This window comes from Eleutherodactylus coqui, chromosome 9 (genome assembly GCF_035609145.1).
Source record: "Eleutherodactylus coqui strain aEleCoq1 chromosome 9, aEleCoq1.hap1, whole genome shotgun sequence".
NCBI classification, from domain to species: Eukaryota; Metazoa; Chordata; class Amphibia; order Anura; family Eleutherodactylidae; genus Eleutherodactylus; species Eleutherodactylus coqui.
The window spans coordinates 95,568,924-95,591,670 of NC_089845.1; the positions used below are offsets into that span (position 1 = coordinate 95,568,924).

The 22,747-nt window shown below is 46.0% G+C and overlaps 1 protein-coding gene across 1 annotated transcript in view; it reads right to left on the reverse strand.

Annotated features, from left to right (window-relative positions):
- Nucleotides 1-456: 456 nt before the first annotated feature.
- Nucleotides 457-22,747, reverse strand: part of ANGPT1 (angiopoietin 1) — a 323,094-nt gene continuing 300,803 nt past the window's right edge. The window contains exon 9 of the mRNA XM_066578083.1: nt 457-2,848. Coding sequence (XP_066434180.1) covers nt 2,688-2,848 — 161 coding nt within the window. The 3' untranslated portion in view covers nt 457-2,687. The remainder of the gene's footprint in view (nt 2,849-22,747) is intronic.

Consider the following 22,747-nt stretch of genomic DNA (forward strand, 5'->3'; position numbering starts at 1 on the left):
GCTCCCTCTAGTGGTGGCTGAAACAAAATGGTGTTCACAAGTGGACATTCACTTTAAAGTGATTCTGTCTGCAAACCGAACCCTTTAATAAATTGCATCTATAGGACACGCATAGTAATGTCCTCCAGTGAGTTCTATTACCCCACTGAATGGCATCTTAAATTCTCTAATGAACCATTCAAAAGTGCCTGATTGGCTATAGAGTCACTTTTGGATTCTCTGCATGATTAAATTCCTCATCACCGTGTTAATATTAGGAAGCCAATCCCTTGAGTTATTTATTACATGTTTGAGATAATAGTTAGATGGTCTATAATTTGTCAACAAACTTGTGCTTATGTGATAGAAAATTCGATAACTAGCAAAAGTGTAAATCACTCTATTGACCTAAAATTATGATTCTGTGCTGAAAATCCCTTTTAAAGTGCTGACAACTATGGAATCTCTCCCCCCCCCCCCCCCCCCTTCGAGTTTACTGTCCACTACTTCTTGTAAACTCTGTCTCTAGTATCAGAGACACCGAAAGATAACAATAAGTGGGGTGTGGGGTGGAAGCTGTCTCATGCTGCCCATAGAAATCTATGGAAAGGCAGAGAAAGAAGCTGCAGGAAGGAGACAGAAGCAGAAGCATATTGCTGCAGCAAATAGTAAGTGTTTTATCTCATCTTAGCTCTGAATTCAAATCTACACTGCTGGAGAATGTCCTCCATAATGCTGTTACTTATGAGGGTTGCTACAGAGAGATAAAGAAGAAGAGATCCTGCTCTCCTATGTCCATATTGTATGGAGACATCATAGCAGCTAGTCTACACCCACCAGCTCAGAGACACAGAAGAAATCCTGCTCTCTATTTGTGCAGTGTATGGATATATCATGGCAGCAGTCTACACACACCAGCTCACAGAGAACTAAGAATTAGAGATAAAGCCTGCAGAGGGGGGAGCTAGGGAAAGATGCAGGATACACGTCATAAAACCACCAGAGGTTATTCCTTGTGTGCATAAATGGCAGCTTATTCTGAAATGTCACCGGAAAGTATGGGTAATTTCCCTTTCAGTGAACAGCACATTATTTTAGGATTATATGGATATATACTGTAATCTGCTACACATTATACCGAGGTAAAGATTATACTATTAATAAGGGGAGTTTTTTTCAACATAAAAACATCCTATAACAAAAACATTTCTTAATTTATTGTGTAGATTTTGAAAATAAAAACCCATCAGATACATAGTTCATTTAGAAGATGTATACTTTCAGAAAATGTTGGTTTTGAATGTCACATTTTTTTGTACCTGTACTTAAAATATGCATAAAACACATAATACACCCATAATTCATACATGGATACTAAGGCTTAATAATAGCAAACAAAGCTATGAAAACACTAAGGGATAAAACATGTCTTTACATTGAGTTTACTTTGAATACCATTATAACCTTTGCCAGTACCATAATACTAATGCTTTTGTTTAATAAGAAATGAAATGATTGTTTCAGCGTAATATTTGTGTTAAGTAAATTGTGTGACTAAATTTTGTGCTGTAAAAATACATGTAAACCAAAGAAATATTAGGACTAGAGATGAGCGAGTATACTCGCTAAGGCTAACTACTCGAGCGAGTAGTGCCTTAGCCAAGTATCCTCCCGCTCGTCTGTAAAGATTCGGCTGCCGGTGCGGGTGAGAGGTGAGTTGCGTCGGTGAGCAGGGGGGAGCAGGGGGGAGAGAGGGAGAGAGAGATCTCCCCTCCGTTCCTCCCCGCTCTCCCCCGCCGCTCCCCGCCCCCTGTCGGCCCCTGAATCTTTAGAGACGAGCAGGAGGATACTCGGCTATGGCACTACTCGCTCGAGTAGTTAGCCTTAGCGAGTATAATCGCTCATCTCTAATTAGGACGTTTTGGTTGCTATTTGACACATAAATGTTAAAGTTTCAAGATGGTGCAGTTTCTCTTACAGAGTATGGGTTCTACACAATTAGTGAGGGAGGATACACTTTAGGTTTCATATAGCAGAACCAAGATGTTCTTTTTCCTTTTTTTGCCACAATATATTGTGATATTACATTCTGTTATATGAGGTTTTCCAAAGGACAATTAATAATCCTACAAAGTTGTCAGATGGTGCGTTTTAGACTGGTCATGGTTTCACTAGCTCCTTTTGTGATGTTTCTTGGCCACCATGAAACAATAATAAAAACTGCCACATTTGAGTTAAAGACTAAATTGATCCACTAGATGTAGAGTTATATTTGCTGATTGTGTTGGTAGTTTACTGTAGAAAAGTCCATGAACAAATCCAGAATGTCCTTTTATGCATTCTTGTTTCTACTCCACATAATTTGGATGATTAGGATAGTAGAGTCTTTAGATCCATGAAATTGCCTGCAAATCTTTTTTTGTCCATGCAACATACTTTATATGTAATTGCTTACATGTAGTTCTTGAATAAATTGATGAAAATGATAATAATCATGAAGAACACATCCATAATGGATCAAACCAAGTTTTGAGCCATATGCTGAAATCCCAGCACCTCCAGTGGTGAAGTATTGCAAACAACATGAGATCAGCAATCCATACTATACAGCTCAGAGTTGTGGGTATACTGTAAGTCACATCGCACTTCAGTAATTCAGCTGAGGATTTCCCATAGATATCTATATGTCATTGTCCTGCTCTTCTGAATTAGAAGTCTGATGGCCGAATCATCATCGTTGTTGTGCGTAATGAATAACTTGGACCTTTGAAATAATGCCACTTTATACCATTCAATTTCCCATGGTTTTGACCAGCAGTGTAATACATTCCATTAAGATTAGAGGGACCACAGGCATCGAACCACCAGCCTAAGTGAAAAAGTAGAATTATTACATAGGTTAATGTATTATAGTCTTAAAGGAGCATTTCAATTACTTTAAGTAAATATTTGAACTAGTTTACCTAAATAGATCCAAAGTTCTCTGTTTATTAATTTGATTTCATATGTTGTGGATATCTTAAAGGGGTTGTCCAACAAAAAGAAGTTATTCCCTATTCAAAGGGAAACTATCTGGTTGGTGTACATTTCTGGACATTTGGTCTCCCACTGAGAACCAACTGTCCACAAGTGAATGAAATAGTGCACTACCAATCCATTTACTTGGCTATCTCTGGCAGTCCCATTGGATAAATACAGAGGTGACCCAAATGATTGACTGTTCCTTTCATTTGAGGGCCTTCGGGACACACCATTCTCATGAACAGTGGGGGTTTCAGTGGTCAATCCCCCACCAATCAGGTAATTACTAGAGATGAGCGAGCGTACTCGGTAAGGACAGATACTCAAGCGAGTATAGTCCTTACCGAGTACCTGCCTGCTCGCCCGCAAAGATTCGGGTGCCGGCGGGGGAGAGCGGGGGGAACGGGAGGGAGATCTCTCTCTCTCTCTCCCCCCCCCCCCCGCTCCCTCCTGCTCACTCCCGCAACACAGAACTCACCCCCTCCAGCACCCGAATCTTTGAGGGCGAGCAGGCAGGTACTCTGTAAGGACGATACTCGCTCGAGTATCTGTCCTTACAGAGTACGCTCGCTCATCTCTAATAATTACGAGTATCTGCTATCCTGTGAATAGAGGATAACTATATTTCTTGGGACATTGCCTTTAAACAGATGTAGCCGGGTTGAATTTATCATGTAACTATTTCTTTTCTCCACTATGATGCTACAACTCAGCGATTTAAAGAGTAACTGTACTTTCATAAAACGTTCGACATGTTAGTTGTATTAACATGTCAGAAGGTTTGATCGATGAGGTCCAGGTGCTGAGAACAGCACTATTGCTGAAATGAAAGGGCATATCATGTATTCCTCCATGTGCAGCCAAAAGTATGCATTGAGCACTCCATTGTCAGGAGGCAGAAAGACATGTGAAACAGGGGCGCACGGCTTTACAATGAAGGAAAATGAGAGAGAATATATAAAATAAATGTATTAGTAAGTTGACTATTCTAAAGTTTAGTACACATTTGAACATTGTGTACTTAGCGTGGACAACCCCTTTAAGGGCTTAGTCAGACACACATGAATAGGTGTGTGAAAAAAAAACAAAAAACGCATGTATTAAAAATGAGTGAACAAAGCTTCAGATGCGTTTTTTATTCGCACTTGTTGTGCAGTCACACGATGTAAAATTTGCACATATAGTGCGGCCCTTATTGAAAGCATTGGGAAAGGATCACTATCCCCTGCTGCGGCTGTGACAGCTGCAGCAGGGGATTCCTTGGATGTGAAGCCACTGGTTTTACCTTGTTGTCAATGGGGCTAGCAGCAGCAGCGCTGGCCCCATTAAAAACAAAGGGAGAAGATCGTGCTCATCTGCCCCAGCTGTGACAGCTGTGGCAGGGGATTCCTTTATCACCGCAGTGAGTCCCTTAATTACTTAACACCGAAAGCACTGTCACAGTGTTCAGTGATGAGGGGACTCCCCGCGGGGCTGAAGAAATCTACAGCCACAGCTGTCACAGCTGTGGCAGAGGAGCGCAATGCTGTCCAGTTGCCTATCCTAAAAATAAGTCCTAGCTGCAGAAAAAAAAAAAAACATCACGTAGAAGCACTGTCTAGGTTAGATATGTCTTCTCCCCTGTTCTTCTTCATTTCTTCTGGCCAGGGAATGAAAAATCTCCGCCTCCTGGAAGCGCTGCCTCTGATTGGCTGAGCGCCATTCTGGCTGTGATTGGTCAAAGCGCTCAAGCAATCAGAGGCAGCGCTTCCAGGAGGTGGAGATTTTTCATTCCCTGGCCAGAAGAAAATGAAGAAGAAGAGTGCCGCGGACCTGAGGAGAAGACGTACCAGATCTGACAGCACTTCTTTGTGCGAATTGAAAACCGCTGACTATCTTTTGCTGGAGCAAATTTTCAATACTTGTAAAAAACAGACCTGTGATCGCTTTCATTGGAAAGCATTGGTTCTAATAGATGCGTTTTGAAAACACAGCTATACATGCGCTAACAATGTGCTCATTTGAATGAGCCCTAACATAGGGAACATTGAAACAGATTTGTGATGTGAAGTTTTCTGGACTTTATTTCAGCAATCGATCTGAAGAATAGTGCTTTACTAAGCCTCACAGCTTGTTTGGCTGATTAATAAAAGTCATAGCTAACACTGAAATTTTGTGAATTAATAGCATTTTGAAATTAATATACAGTTGCAATTAAAATTATTCAACTCCCATTGCAAATTAGATTTATATACCAAATTTACAAGGTTTCAGCTGTTTGCAAAAAAAAAGCAATTAATCAAGAACAATTTACATAACTCAAAACTACTAAGATAACAAGTGCATTCTCCAAATTCACTACAAAATGCCACTTTTACTGACTACTGCAGTCTCAGAATTATTCAACCCCTGAATAAAATCGCTCATAAGACCACACATTTGCAGATCACATATTGTCTCAAGTACACCTTCAAGAGCTTCATTAGTTGCATCAGGTGTGCTTGAGAAAAAAATACATCAAATACCTGGACTGGCTAGGGCTTTTTTTGCCTGTGATGTTTGATTGCATGTTAGAAATATGGCAAGAGAGTGATTCAAAAAGTTAAGAGAAAAACTAATTGCCTTGCACAACCAATGAAAATAATACAAAAAGATAGCAAAGGCACTGAATGTTCCTAGAGACACCGTGGGAAGCATAGATTGCAAGTTCAAAGTTAACTCCACCACCTGAATGTGGCAGAGGGAGGAATCTATCACCGGCTGCCACCACATTTCCTGAAGAGGCAGGTGGTCAAAAACCCTTGAGTGACCGCAAAACAGCAGTGGCACTGAAGTTACGGTTTGCACATTGAGGCGCATACTAAATGCTGAAGGTCTTCATGCCTGAAAAGTACACCTCTTCTAATCCAAAGGCAGAAGAAAAGTTGGCTGCAATATGTTCACAACCTTATAATTAGGCCACAGAAGCTTGGGGACTCTGTTTTAGGCCGCCTGCAGACGAGCGGGTCGGATCCGGCAGCGAGAAATCTCGCCGCGCGATCCGACCCCAGAGCCTGCAGGGGCGAGCGCGTACTCACCCGCGCCTGGCGGCCCCGGCTCTTTGATGTGCCGGCTGCCGCGCAACCGGCGCATGCGCAGACCGGAGCCGGCGGCCAGGTGAGTGCGTGCTCCGCACAAAATTAGAACATGCCGCGGTTTGTTTGCCGCGCGAGATTTCGCGCGGCCAAACCGCGGCCGTCTGCATAGGAGTGCGTATTGTAATGCACTCCTATGCAGACTTTCAGCGGCGGAAATCCCGCGGGAAATCCCGCGGTGGGATTTCCGCTCGTCTGCAGGCGGCCTTATGCAGTGATAAAACAAAACTGGAACTCTTCAGGCTTATAGATCAGAGGTATGTCTGGAGGAGGAAGAAAGTTGTTTCAAACCTTTTAAATGTATCTATTTTCTTGTTAGTTCCAAACTCAGCTAATAACAATCATGAAAAATGTTTTTTTATACTAAAGCACCACAATGTTGTTCTTTGTTTCTACCTATCCTAAAGAGACTTAGTTTGGACCCCAAGGTCCAAGCTCCTGGTCACTACTCCTTCATGTGGAATTTCACTTTGAGGTAACTCATCTAATTTGAAGGAATATAATTTATTTATTTGGCAATAACAAAGGGTTGGCTGCAATGGACGTTAATTTATGTGTGGACTGTATGTGATCACTGCCTGTTGTGTTAGGGAAATATCATTCAGACATGCCGGCACAGACCTCTTTGGATTCCATCTTCTAAAGTAAGATGTCACAATGAAGAAGTGGGGGAAAGATTTATATCACGTTATTTGGCATCTTTTTGTTTTCTTCTAATTCACCATGTTTTCATTGTACAATAATGGCAATTGGACCAACAGCAAGAAAAACTATACCTAAAGAGATTCTGTCATCATCTTTTGCACCCTTCTCTGAGGGCAGTACAAAGCAGTGACTATCCCACTGATTACAGTGATATGTCTGCTGTGTGGATCTGGGCAGTAGTTTTAGAGAAACTTACATTTTATCAGTGGCAACACATGCATAGAGGACTACTTAAAGTAATCCTGGATATTCATGAGCTGCAGGCTAGCTACACCCAACCCACCCTCTACCCATTGATTGACTGCTAGCTGCTTACTACTGTGCATAGAGAGATGTCTGGTAATCATTGGCATCTAAAGATATTGTAGAATTTCAAGCTAAAAGCCATAGATGTGAGTTATGTCTTGGCTACCATATCTTAGTCCACCTTTGACTATGGAACTGTCAGACCCGTCCGCAAAGGGGATGAAAACATTAGACATGTGCACCTCCACTCCATTCACATCAATGGGTTTGCTGTCCGATATAGGTGAGTTCAAGTATTCAGCTATCTTCAGCAGTCCCATTGAAATGAATGGAGCTACCTACACTTTAGGATCAAGCTGGTTAGTTAGGAAGAGGGTCAAAATGAGGATCAAGAAGGATATAAGTACACCTTTGCAATATTAATGTGACACTATTGCTCAGGTGTCTCAGGACAGTGCCTTAAATAACCTGGGAAGAACCTGGATTGGCTGGGGACTGGAAAGCTACATGCACACACTGGACTTTTAAGAGATGGGCATACATGTGCAAGCTGGCAGAACAGTGCAGCATCTGCTACGCAGAGGAGTGTGATGGTGCCCAGGGCCACACCTGGCAGGAGGGCAAGGTGAGGAAACATATCACTGGCTGCAGACAGCGGCCACAACAGATTCACAATCCTGGTTCCAGCTTGGGATCTATGCTCTATAAAATAATAGTCTACCTCTTGACTCACATGGCACGTGTTGTATGGTTTGTGTGCATACCAACAATATGATCCTGATTAAATAATATGACTAGTGATGCAATATTACATTAGCGTTTGTTTATTACACTGCACTGTTATCTTTATTGAACCGCTAACATAACATGATACAGCACTGTAAACAATGTGATGGAATACATTGAGTTTTTGGAATTAGTATATAGTACTTCAAAGAGATTTCTGCAAAGTGTCAAGCTATGTCTAAATAGCTGTGACATGGGCCTGCTCTCCGTCCATCAATACCCATAGTTATTTCTCTGCAGGGTTTGGTATTCAGTAACTGTATGCTATTTCTCACTGTGCGTCCAAAACAGCTCACTCTGTAAACATCTGAACACTTTTTTAGAACTGCACATGCTAATTGTTCTCTTGATTTCTATGGAGGGACTTGGTGCCATAACTTACAGGCATATGGACAACATCATATCTATAGACTTGAGCAGTGCATATAAATCAAAGACATATGGAGTCTCTATGGGTAGAAATACTTAGAGGGAAAACTAATAATAGAATTCTAATAGGGGTTTGCAGTAGGACACCAAAATTACCAGGCAAATAGATGAAGCACCTAGTTACAATGAGGTAATTATTATGGTGGACTTTATGTATCCACATATAAACTGGGAAACTGTAATCTGTGGATCTCATGAAGGAAAAGAGTTTTTGTCAATAACTTAGGATAATTACTGTTACTAACTCATGCAAGACCCAACTAGAGGGATGGACATTTTGAACTTAATATTAACCAACAGACCTGACAGAATAATAAAGGTTCAGGTGCAGGGGCACCTGGGAAATAGTGCCCAATATATACTAAATTCCCACTTGTCTTTCAATAGGGAGTTTTATCAGGGAGCTACAAAAATACTAAGCTTTAAGAAGGCAAAGTTTCATCAGCTTAGAGATGCCCTTAACCTTATTGAACGGGACAATGTCCTCAAAATAAGAGTACGGACAATAAATAAGACATTTTTAAAACCACCTTAAATACTGAGCCAGATGCTAATAGACATTTAGGGACATCCTCAGCATACCAAGCCAGTTTGAGTCTGGCTGGTGGAGCAACAGGCTTTGTTCCAATTTATAGGGTAATATATAGAATCAGGGTCATAGTGATACCCCATTGGGCTAGAATTGCCTGGGTGATTCCTTTAGATCCTGATTTCCACTAGTGTTTTTATCCTTTTTTTTTTTTTTTTCTTTTGAGGGCCCTCATTTTGGCTGGGAAAGACTGTTTACTGCATGTTGGCCAATTTATTGGGATGTGGAATAATTTTTAAGGATACATTCTATTGCTTGGACAATATATGTAACACAGGTGGCGCGATGATGTCGCGGCGGCGGCAGCATGAAAACACAGATACAATTAACAGAGGCAGCGCCTGTGCAAGAAGCCACACTAGGCTTTCTGCACTGCCACCGGTGCCAGCTATGTGACGCAGGTGGCACAATAACGCAGGGGGCGACGCGGGGGGAGCGGAGGGGAGAGTGAGAGAGATCTCTCCCTCCCGATCCCCTCTGCAACCCCCCGCTCACCCCCGCAGCCCCCCCGAATTTTCAGGGACGAGCCAGCAGTTACTCGAAAAAGGCGATGCTCTCTTGAGTATATCGCCTTACTGGGTATGCTCGCTCATCTCTAATAGAGATTACAGATATGAAAAAAGAAAGAACTAAAGACATTTGCGTGACAACCTCTAAAGAGAGAAATTGTGTCTAAAAAACATATTTATGTCGATGTGGACTGAATGAAGAAGAAAACGACGATGCTGATTAGTGATGACATCATGTAAGTGACAATGTCATTATTTATTCTGCCACTGGTTGCCTCTGATCAGTCCTGTAGTCACTGTATGGTCTATAGAGTGATGATGGGTGGTAGCATTCTTGTTTGTGAGCTGACAACTCCCATCATACTTTACCATTGTTCAGGTCGTACTAGGAAGTACAAACTTAAATAGCAGGGGCTGACTGGACTTTACAGTTTATCCCTTTTATTGATCTTGGTTCTGGTGCTGTATCTACTGTATGTGCCGAGGTTGGTTCTGGTCCTATTTTTATGCACTGAGCTTGGCTCCGGGACTGTATTTATTTAATGAACTGTTTTAGTATTAATGACTACAATAATATACATTTTAAATATATAATAAAGCCAATCTACTCTTCAAAGCGAAGCTTGGGGAATGAATAACACAATAAGTAATAATGTAAATGTTTATTCTCTGCTTCCAAAGTCATTTCTCAAAGTACTTCTTTCAGATGAAAGATAGGAACTGTTAATGGCACATGACAGCGGCCAATAAAAACACAAGATGAAGTCCATAAGAAACAATAGGGCTGTTGTAAGGGCCTTCTGTGCACAGACATAGTTGAGTACTAAATAGTAATAATTTACCTGCCGCTTGATAATAGTCTGGAAGTGATTAGTACAATGCCACTATTGAGGATTCCTCAGCATGACTATATACACACAGATGAGCAATGTGCATTACTAAGATGACTCTCTAACTAAGGGGAAAAATACCACTTACAATGATTTATAGGGGTCGTTCACTTTGAACAATCCCTTTCTGTTAGAAGGGGCCCCTGATGATAATGCGATCCTAGGGTCACCCCTGGATGTTATGTCACAATGGACAGCACATCGTCCACAGCCACTCTGATGGATTCTATGACTTGTGGTAGTAGGAGGCTCATGGGAATTATTTTATTATGTACTTTTTCAAAGTTGCGTTATATTTTTTACTTAAATACATACAGAATGACAACAATAAAAAGGAAACAACTTGTGGGGAAAAAAATTAAGGCATAATATAGATATAAAAATAAAGGGGTTGCGCTTTAGCCACAAAAATGTATGTTGTTAATTAGGGCTCATTCACATGGGGGTACTTTGCATCCGTATTAAGCCTGTATTTTTTATGGATGTAATATGGACAGCATACAACATTATTGGTTTCCATTGGTGTATTCTGATATGCGGTTTTCACAGGCATTTATTTTATGCACTTGAAAAAAATTGCAGCATGTCCTATTTTGGTCAAATACCAAAATTGCCCATTCTAGCCTGTCGGAGTGTTAAAAAAATGGTACAAGAGTATTCACTGCGTTTTTAAGCTTGCAGACAGAAGATAGTATAAAAAAAATAATCAATTGGTGTTTTTTGCATTTATTTTGCACACATTAGAAACGCAGTGAATATGCATGCAAAAAAACCCCCAAAACACATAGACACCAAATACAGTGATTCCGATTAAGGGCTCAGTCAGACTGGCGTTTTTATGTGCATATTTTACCTGCGTTTGCAATCTGCATGTATTAAGAAACAATGCTTTTCAATGGCAGCGGTCAAAAATGCACAGCGGAAAATATAGGGCAGTGGGTTTTAAAAAGGAGGTAATTGTGGCATCTGTCTTTTTTGGATGTAAAAATCCCTGGATGCTGTCACATCCAAGGGTTTCACCTTGTGCTCAATGGGGCCGGCAGCAGTAGTGCCCGCCCCATTGAGAACATACAGTGAAGATCGCGATCCTCTGGCACAGCTGTGACAGCTGTGGCACAGGACTGCGATGTACTAAGAAACAATGCTTTTCAATGGCAGCGGTCAAAAATGCACAGCGGAAAATATAGGGCAGTGGGTTTTAAAAAGGAGGTAACTGTGGCATCTGTCTTTTTTGGATGTAAAAATCCCTGGATGCTGTCACATCCAAGGGTTTCACCTTGTGCTCAATGGGGCCGGCAGCAGTAGTGCCCGCCCCATTGAGAACATACAGTGAAGATCGCGATCCTCTGGCACAGCTGTGACAGCTGTGGCACAGGACTGCGATGTACTCCCGTTGAATTCAATGGGCTACAGCCTGCTCTATTGAAAGCAATGGGCTACGGGCAAGCCCTGCAATGATTTTGATTTTCGGGGAAGGGCTTTAAATCATTCCTAAAATGTGTAAAAAAAAAAAAAAAAAAAAGATATATATACTCAACTCTCTGCAGCTACCGGGGCACAGAAGCATCCAGTCGGGTCTTCTCCCTGCACTGCTCTGATGTGCTTTCCGCAGGAAGGGATTTAAAATCCCCGCCTGCTGAAAGGGCTGCCTTTGATTGGCTGAGTACTGTGACCAATCAAAGGCAGCACTCAGCTATTGAATGACAGCTGAGAGCTGCCTCTGATTGGTCACAGTGCTCAGCCAATCAGAAGCAGCTCTTTCAGCAGGCAGGGATTTTAATTTTTTACACAGTTTAGGGATGATTTTCAGGGAAGGGCTTATATTTAAAGCCCATCCCGAAAATCACTGCAGGGCTTGCCGGCAGCCCATTGCCTTCAATGCAGCCGGCTGTATCACCGGCTCCATTGAATTCAATGGGAGAACATCCCGCCTCTCTGCCACATCTATGATAGCTGTGGCCGAGGATTTCTTCAGCTCCACGGGGAGTTCTCATGTCACTGGACACTTTGACAATTGTGATGTTCTCTGTATGTCAATGAGGCCACGGCTGCTGCCATCGGCCCCATTGACAACAAGGTGAAGCCCCTGGATGTGACAGCATCCAGGGATTTCCCATCTAAGGAATCCCCTGCAGCAGCTGTCACAGCTGCAGCAGGGGATAGTGGGCAGCGCACTTTATGTGCGCAAAAACGCGGCCAAGTGCTGTTTTTTTTCAGCGTGATGCCTGTTTCGGTCACGCAATTTTTTTAGGCATGCGCATGCACATAAATTTACACATAAAAAGCCCAACTGACTGAGCCCTAAGAAGTTCCTGCATAAGATGTTTTCCTGCCTAAGAAGTTGATTTGTCTTAGTACCGAATTTTTGTTTATAAGATCAATGTAATTTTTTCCCGCCTAAAACATTTTTGCTTGAGACATTTCCCAACTCAAAAAGTGGCATTTTGTAGGTTGTGGACGGAAAATGTTCCCATATAAAACCAATATTATACCAATTTTTTTACAAATGCAATCCATAATCACAGCAACACATGCATTTCTTATGGAGTTGCTATGTTTTATATTTACAGAGCTCCTTGACCTTCTAGGTCAGGTGGACCAATGGGAGCTGGTGCTCCTGATGTTGAGTACCTAGCATTCTCCCAAGTCCTCAAGCTTTTGCCCTGAAGAGCCCTGATTACACTAATTTAATTTAGCTCTGGACACGTCTAATTAACTCTCACTAGCATCACCACCTCTTCTCAAGGAAAAGCAATTAGAACCGCAGGAAGGGATTTAAAATCCCCGCCTGCTGAAAGGGCTGCCTTTGATTGGCTGAGTACTGTGACCAATCAAAGGCAGCACTCAGCTATTGAATGACAGCTGAGAGCTGCCTCTGATTGGTCACAGTGCTCAGCCAATCAGAAGCAGCTCTTTCAGCAGGCAGGGATTTTAATTTTTTACACAGTTTAGGGATGATTTTCAGGGAAGGGCTTATATTTAAAGCCCATCCCGAAAATCACTGCAGGGCTTGCTGGCAGCCCATTGCCTTCAATGCAGCCGGCTGTATCACCGGCTCCATTGAATTCAATGGGAGAACATCCCGCCTCTCTGCCACATCTATGATAGCTGTGGCCGAGGATTTCTTCAGCTCCACGGGGAGTTCTCATGTCACTGGACACTTTGACAATTGTGATGTTCTCTGTATGTCAATGAGGCCACGGCTGCTGCCATCGGCCCCATTGACAACAAGGTGAAGCCCCTGGATGTGACAGCATCCAGGGATTTCCCATCTAAGGAATCCCCTGCAGCAGCTGTCACAGCTGCAGCAGGGGATAGTGGGCAGCGCACTTTATGTGCGCAAAAACGCGGCCAAGTGCTGTTTTTTTTCAGCGTGATGCCTGTTTCGGTCACGCAATTTTTTTAGGCATGCGCATGCACATAAATTTACACATAAAAAGCCCAACTGACTGAGCCCTAAGAAGTTCCTGCATAAGATGTTTTCCTGCCTAAGAAGTTAATTTGTCTTAGTACCGAATTTTTGTTTATAAGATCAATGTAATTTTTTCCCGCCTAAAACATTTTTGCTTGAGACATTTCCCAACTCAAAAAGTGGCATTTTGTAGGTTGTGGACGGAAAATGTTCCCATATAAAACCAATATTATACCAATTTTTTTACAAATGCAATCCATAATCACAGCAACACATGCATTTCTTATGGAGTTGCTATGTTTTATATTTACAGAGCTCCTTGACCTTCTAGGTCAGGTGGACCAATGGGAGCTGGTGCTCCTGATGTTGAGTACCTAGCATTCTCCCAAGTCCTCAAGCTTTTGCCCTGAAGAGCCCTGATTACACTAATTTAATTTAGCTCTGGACACGTCTAATTAACTCTCACTAGCATCACCACCTCTTCTCAAGGAAAAGCAATTAGAACTGTGGATCTTAACTTGAAGCTAAGTGCTCTTGTAGTGGCCCAGAGTTGGGGTGTCCTTGGTTGGTGTGTGTCTGACTCATGAGTATTTGTAATTTGTGTATCTATGTGTACTTGCGTGTCTGCGTTTTTTTATGCTGATGCTCACAAGCTTTGTTATGTAAAATCTGTCTTCCCTAACTTATTGTCGTGTGTGGCATTGTGGGAGTTTAGAAGTAGTTGGGTGGCAGAGTCTAGAGTAGAGAGTGCAGAAATATAATCGGTAGAGGACGACGTGTCAATGGGAGGTTGAAACTTGTTTTTGCTTCTGCCGGCACAGATTTGCCATGGGATACATTCCCTCCGGGGACTGAAGCTCAGACTAATGGTTCCTGCTATGACAAGTCGGAAGAAGTAACTAGCAAGTAAGGAGAAACAAAGTTGCGTGATGACCCACCATGTCAGGAGTGTACCCCGGGATCATCTATCAGATAACTTAGCCTGAAGACACCTATATTTTGGGAAGAAAAGTGCCTCCTAGGAAAACGAGTGTGTGTGTGTGTGTGTGTGTGTAACAAAGTTGAATCAGAAGGAAGCCTGCCAAAAGTGTTATGACTAAGGCCTCGGTCAGACGACCGGTTTTTGCCACGTTTTGCGGATCGCATGTCGGATGCGCATCCGCAAATCGCGTGACCGGGGCCGACGATTCGCTGAAAAATCTGCAGCTAGCAGCGTTTTCGGCGAAATGGGCCCGATCAAAGGAGCGCTGTCCAACCCATTGAATTCAATGGAGTCGGCAATACAGCTGTCAGCTGTCATTCAATAGCTGAGAGCTGCCCCTGATTGGTCCTTGCGCTGAGCCAATCAGAGGCAGCACTCACTCACCCATTCATGAATTCATGAATGGGTGAGTGAGAGCTGCCCCTGATTGGTGAGGGCTGTGACCAATCAGAGGCAGCCCATTCAGCAGAGGGGGATTTTAAATCCCCGCCTGCTGAATACTACACAGAGCAGTTCAGGAGAACTGCCGGCCGGCCGCGGCTGAACTCCGGCTGCAGGGATAAGGTGAGTGTATATATATATATATATTTTTTTTTTAAACATTTTAGGATGATTTTCAGGGAAGGGCTTATATTTTTAAGCCCTTTCTGAAAATTCATCCCGCGCTCGCCGGCAGCCTATTGCTTTCAATGGAGCTGGCTGTACTGCCGGCTCCATTGAATTCAATGGGCGAACATTGTTCTTCTCTCCACAGCTGTTACAGCTGTGGCAGAGGAGAATGATCTTTGTAGTATATGTTCTCAATGGGGTCGGCGCTGCTGCCGCCGGCCCCATTGAGCGCATATATAGAACACAGGGAATCGCAGAACGCAGATAGACCCAATCTGCGATCTGCGATTCCTCGTGTCCTATAATTTATCGGACATCCGCATAAAAAGCGGCCATGTGACCGATCCCATTGCGAAGCAATGGTTCTATATATGCGCAGATCGCATGCGCAAATCACGGGAAAAAACGCCAGTCTGACCGATGCCTAAGACTGTTAGCCTACTTTATTCTTGTAAGTAAAAATTGGATTATGTGAGTAAAGAAAAACCATATAACTCCAGTTTGAAAACTATCTCTTTGTGGTTTCCTATAATTAACTACGAGCAACCATTTGTTTGAAAAGAGGTACTGGTGTCACATGACAACACCGTTAGGACTAATTTGCTTGGTCCACTGAAAAACGTCTGAAGTGAGAATCACTCTACGGGGATTTTGACGCAGTTTTAGAAGTAAAATTCACTGCGGAAAATTCAGCCGCAAATTTTACAACGTGAATATACCTTAAGGCCGCCTGCACACGGGCGGAAATCCCGCGGCGGTTTTTCCCGTGGGATTTCCGCCACTGAAAGTTTGCATAGGAGGGCATTACAATACGCACTCCTATGCAGACGGCCGCGGTTTGGCCGCGCAAAATCTCACGCGGCAAACAAACCGCGGCATGTCCTATTTTTGTGCGGGGCACGCACTCACCCGGCCGCCAGCTCCGGTCTGCGCATGCGCCGGCTGCGCGGCAGCCGGCACATGAAAGAGCCGGGGCCGCCAGGCGCGGGTGAGTACGCGCTCGTCACTGCAGGCTCTCGGGTCGGGTCCCGCGGCGAGAATTCTCGCTGCCGGATCCGACCCGCTCGTCTGCAGGCGGCCTTAGAGGGCTTTTTACACTGGTGAGAAAATCGGGTGATTTTCTCATGATACGAGACTGAGTGAAAACGCATAATTATGAAACCTATGAATTTCAATGGTTTCATTCTCATTTGCAATGTTTTCACTCCTGTAATGCTCCGTGAAAAAAAAAATTGGAGCATGTCTATTCTTTTTGCGATATCACCCATTGTTTCCAATGTGACAGATGCAGAAGATTCCTTCAGCCCCACAGGCATGAGCAGCTGTTGCATCCAGGGGTTTTTACCTTGTTCTCAATGGGGCTGGTGGCAGCACCGGCCCCATTGAAAACAGTGGCGAACATCGCTATCTGCTGCCACGGCTGTGAGGGCCACGGCGGGGATGAAGGGGTGAAGGTGACCCCTGCATTAATGCAAGGGTGTTTTCAAATGCAAATACCCTGCATCCAGGGGTTACCACATGTTCGCAATGGGGTTGGCGTCAGCAGCGCCGCCACCATTGAAAACAATGGGAGATGATTGCAATCTCCTGGTGCGACTGTGACAGCCACTGTGGAGATGAAGGGAACCCCTGCAGTGATGCGAGGTGGTTTCCTTGTGAAAATGCCTTACATCCAGGGGTTTTCAGAGGGATTGCAAGGGCAATATCAGGCCGTGAATCACAGCCCAATATCGCCCTCGCCAGTGTGCAGGAGCCCTTAGAGTGCATTCAAACATAGATGATTTGCTCCAGATTTTCTGGAGTTGAAAGAATAAGCAATAAATATGTATGAAAGGGGGGCGTGACTAGCAGCCATGCTGTAAAGTCGCACAGAGCCTGAGCTCCGTGGCAATCCCCACCATCCTGCACCCATCCTGACTGCCCGACGAGAATAACCCACAAAAGAACTCACCCGGACGCAGGTGACCACCCCCAGCGAGGATAGGAGAGACTCAGCGGGCATCCGACGGCGAAATCGACAGATACCGGCCGCGGGCCTGCTCCCTGGACTCCGGCCCCGGCACTTCCGGTCGCGGCGGACGGCGCGCGCTCCACAGCTACCCCACATAAGAAGACCAGGCGGGACGCCGGAACCCTCTACAGCGGCAAAGCGCAGGAACGGGAGACCGAGCAGAGCGGCGAGAGCCACAGGAAAGCCGCGACTGTGCAGCCCTGAAGATCCGGAGGCTCCTCGCGGCACAGAAAAGGAGGAGGAGCCTCGGAGAGAGGCAGACACCGGCCGGCGCCGGGCTCCGGACCCGACACCCTGACACAGCGGGTACCCGGTACAGCGGTGAGAGGCGGTGGGGTGCTGTGGGGAAGAGGGGAGGCGACACAGCGGCCACCAGATTGCCCTCTCTGCACAACAGGGACCGAGGGGAATACAGCCCCCCCCCCCCCCAGCCACAACAGTACCCCGGCACAAAAAGTACCCCACAGACAAAACGAGCAAGCACCCCCCACAGCTGAATAGGGCCCACTGGTAACCTGCACCACCTCAACATAAGGAGCAGGGTGGACCCCATCCGTCTGGGCATTACTCCACCAGACCACACAAGGTGATTGCCAGTCACCCCACAACGTATGCACCCCTGAAGCAGGGAATCAACATACAACTGGCACCGTCTGCAACCCACACTACCCCAGCATAAGGGGTAAGACGGCACTCCATCTGCTAGGACACCACTCCAGCCTGGAGCGGGCAATTGCCACCAGGCTGTACGTAACGTTGGCTGACGACCCTACAGCCACCCTACCCCTAAAGAGGGCAAACAACTAGGGTGCACCCATCTCTCCCTGCAAGGAGGTGCTGGGGCACGACTGACGGCATACTGACGTCCCGCGAAAACGCAGCCACACCAGCTGAACCCTGACCATCAGAGCCGCCAAGTTCACAACCCAGCGCGACCCTCAGCTGTAATTCTGGCTGTGGCAAACAGCGAATATTGAATATACTCCACTGACAACTAGCCAAAGCAAGCAGCTCAGAAATTTCTGAATCCTAAACTTCCCACCCTACCACAACGGAGCGTATTCATACATCTCAAACCCTCGCTCACAAGAAGATCCTCTACTGACCTACCAGTGCATAAAGACCGCAGACATACCACCACCGCTCCCCTCCCACAAGCGGGCCAGCTCAGAAATTTCTGAATCCTAAACTTCCCGCCCTGCCGCAACGGAGCGTATTCATACATCTCAAACCCTCGTTCACAGGAAGATCCTCTACTGACCTCCCAGTGCACGAAGACCGCAAACGTACCACCACCGCTCTCCTCCTGCAAGTGGGCCAGCCCAGAAATTACTGAATCCCAGACTTTCCACACCACCGCAACGGAGCGTATTTATACATCTCAAACCCTCGCTCATAAGAAGATCCTCTACTGATCTCCCAGTGCACGAAGGCCGCAAACATACCACCACCGCTCTCCTCCCGCAGGCGGGCCAACCGCAAGTCCTCCAGGATGAGCCACAACACCTCTCCACCGATAACGGAGCGTCTCAAAGCCTACGCGCTCGAGCCGGCAGCAGACACCCCACGTCGACCACCCAGATCAGACGAGGATGCGGGCGGGGCCTCAGGCTCCGCCCTCTCCCCAGAGACCGAAAAGGAACCAACGCTCAGGCAGGTCACAGCACAGCTCCTAGAGGCCATACAAACCAGCACTACCTCCCTAACCGGTAAAATCGAGGAGGTTAAAATTGATGTAGGACTGTTGCGACAAGATATGCATAACCTCAGCAGCAGGGTAGGAGAGGCCGAGACACGTATATCGCAACTCGAAGACACCATGGCTCCAATACCAGACAAACTCACAGAACTCGACAAAGCGGTGAACACTTGGTCCCAGCGAGCAGACGATCTGGAAAACAGGCTGCGCAGAAACAATCTTCGAATAATAGGACTACCGGAACGCGCCGAGGGTCAAGACCCCTGCTCATTCATGGAAACCTGGCTGAAGGAACTCTTGCCAGAGGCCAAATTCACCGCGGCCTTTGCCATTGAGCGGGCCCACAGGGTCCCGGGCCGCCCCCTACCTCCAGGAGTACCCCCAAGACCGATGCTGGCAAGACTCCTCAGCAGCAAAGACAGAGACATTGCCCTCCAGGCAGCGAGGCGAGTGCAGAACCTCCAATATCAGAATGCTAACATTTCTCTCTTCCCAGATTTTTCGGCCGCTCTTCAGAAAACCAGAGCGTCCTTCGTGGCTGTCAAGCGCCGTTTGAGAGAGGCCGCCATACCGTACTCCATGATGTACCCAGCTCGCCTGCGCGTGGTGCATAATGAACGAGCCACTTTCTTCTCCACTCCAGAGGAAGCTGAGGACTGGCTCAACCGCATGCCAAGATCGCCCAGACGTCAATGATCTCCTGACAGGTCCACCCGGGAGGGGGGAGGGGGGATGAAGGACTTGGGTGCTCGGATGCGGTCAGTCTGATATCTCATATATTTTTCAAGATCGTAAATGTATGCACCTGTGCCCGTTGCCTGTTTGCCCCCCCCCCCTCTCGCCCTCTTGACTACCGTTGTCCCCCCACCCCCCCTCGGACCTAGACGTCGGCGACCTCCTAACAGGCTTGCCTGGGGGGGAGGGGGTGGATGAGGGGCCAGGACGCCGGACCACGACCAATTTAACGCCCCCCCATGACCTCTAAGATCGCACACGCATACACCGGCGTCTGCTCCCTGTCTGTCTCCTCTCTCCCCGCCACCACCATCCTCCCATCCCCCTGAATGCCACTCCTCAGCAGCAGGATTTAACTGAAAAAGAGAAACTATAGAAAGAACCTGCTACATACTTAGTAAAAATCATTACCGGTAAAAATAAGTACAAGAAACTCCAGTCGGGCAGAGAAGTATATGTACCTGGGATAATGGGGGCCTAGAGCTCTAAGCAGAATTAATCTGCCTGACTGTGCCCAGATCTACCATCGTTTATTGGGTGCACAGTCTTCCCCGTTATCACACGCACGTTCAAGTTAAGTTAAAAGTTATGATGTTTGTAAAACCTTGGCAACCTGTTATTGATGTAATCACAATTGTAAAGTTTTTGATAAGTTTTTGCAGTACAATATATGGAATTTGTTTCGGTCGGAGCCGGGGGACACATCCCTCGACCTTTGTTCGGGGGGACCGGGTGGCAGACCGAGCGCGGGCTCAGCCTGATATACTGGGGAGCCCCATCCGCATAAACATAGAACCACACGAACCAAATGGCCAATATAAATATTCTCTCCTGGAATGTGAGAGGGATGGGAGCCCCTAGAAAAAGATCTATGATCTTCTCTTACATCAGAAACCATAACCCACATATAGTATGCCTCCAGGAGACACATATGATCTCTGAGAAAACAGGGCAGCTACAGAAACCATGGGTCCAATGGGCTATCCACTCAACCTATTCCTCATACGCCAGAGGAGTATCCATACTAGTCCACAAGCGATTGCGATGGGAACCGGGACGCACAGTTAGAGACCCAGAGGGCAGATTCTTGTTCATCCAGGCATGGATAGAGTCCCTGCCATACGTACTAATTGGGATATACCTCCCCCCACCGGCCAACATAACAATTCTGCACCAGGCGGCCCAATTCGCCACCCAATACCCCAATGCCTCTGTAATATGCATGGGCGATCTAAACCTGGTGCTGGACCTCCAGTTGGATAGGTTCAGCGCCCCGCACGCCCACCCGGCCCAGACCAACCTGACACCCCTGGCGCAATTTTTGCAAGAGGTTGGGTGGCGAGACGTTTGGAGAGTTAGGCGACCGGCGACCCGTGAATACTCCTGCCACTCTGCTGGCAGGAATACTCTCTCCCGGATAGATTATTGCCTCGGGAACGCCAGATTATGCACTGCAATAACCCACATTAACTACCTCCCTAGAGGCATATCAGATCACTCCCCTATGCTTATAGAAATCTCCGCACCTGACGCACATGCCCATAGGCACAACTGGCGCGTACACCCATTCTGGTTAAACCTATTCGGAACAAATGACAGAATCCCCGACCAACTCTCCGTCTTCCTAGACCTTAACCGACCGGACACCGACCCGATAGTGTTGTGGGAGACATTAAAGGCCTTCTTAAGAGGCGCCTTAAAATCATCTATATCATATATCAAAAAGGAATCCTCTAAGCTAGAGCGCGAGATGGCGTCACAATATGAACGCCTGGAGACAAGTTACATCGCAGACCCAACGGACGAACGTAGGGAGCAGTGGCTAAGACAGGGCAGGCAATATCTAACCTACCTACAAGAGAAGGCTCGTAGAGCCTCCTTCTTTGTAAAACAGCGATTCTATGAACTGGGCAACCAATCCAGCAGCCTACTGGCCACCCTGGTGCATCAAAATTCGGCATCACCGTCGATACTCCGTATCGCATCGGAAACAGGAGAAATTCTCCATGAAAAAAACTCGATAGGAGCAAGATTCCAACGCTTCTATAGGGACCTGTATGCCACTGGATTCCATGCCACACAACAAGAACTAACGAGCTTCCTATCTAACCTCAATTTCCCTACACTCTCCCAGGACCAACAGGCCCTAATAGATGCCCCATTCACACTGACTGAACTCTCAGAAGCCCTTCAGGAAATGTCCAACGGTAAAGCCCCAGGCCCAGACGGCCTACCAATAGAGGTATTTGCAAAATACCAAGAGACACTCTTACCCACATTACTTGATACGTACAATGCTGCCTACGGCAACAAGACTCTGCCCCCTTCCTTCTACGAGGCCACAATCGTGCTGATTTTAAAACCGGGAAAAGACGCTCTAGACTGCGGATCATACAGACCCATCTCCCTCCTTAACTCGGACTATAAACTACTGACAAAAATGCTAGTCCGACGCCTCAATGGCGTTATTCTAGACCTAATACACCCAGACCAAACCGGATTCTTGGCGGGCAAATCCACAAGAGAAAATCTGCGGAGAGTCCAGGCAATAACACAAATCGGATCGGTGGACAAAACGGACTGGGCCTTGGCTTCACTAGACGCAGCTAAAGCCTTTGACTCCATAGAGTGGCCCTTCCTGCTCCAGGTGCTGAAGAGATTCGGGTTCGGAGACCGTTTCATTCAATGGATCTCCCTAATCTACAAAACACCACTGGCAGCAATCTCCGTGAATGGCACCTGTTCTGCGTACTTCCCCCTGTGCAGAGGTACTAGACAGGGATGCCCTCTCTCCCCGCTTCTCTTCGCCCTGGCCATGGAACCGCTGGCCATCATGCTACGGACGTGCCCATTGTATCACGGGATTAAAATAGGAAACCGGGAGGACCGGGTGGCACTATACACCGACGATCTCATGCTATTTATGTCAGACCCAACAATTTCCCTGCCCCGCGCCATAGATATCATTAATAAATTTGGAACCTTCTCAGGTCTGCAGATCAACTGGTCAAAATCCGCTCTAATGTTCGTTT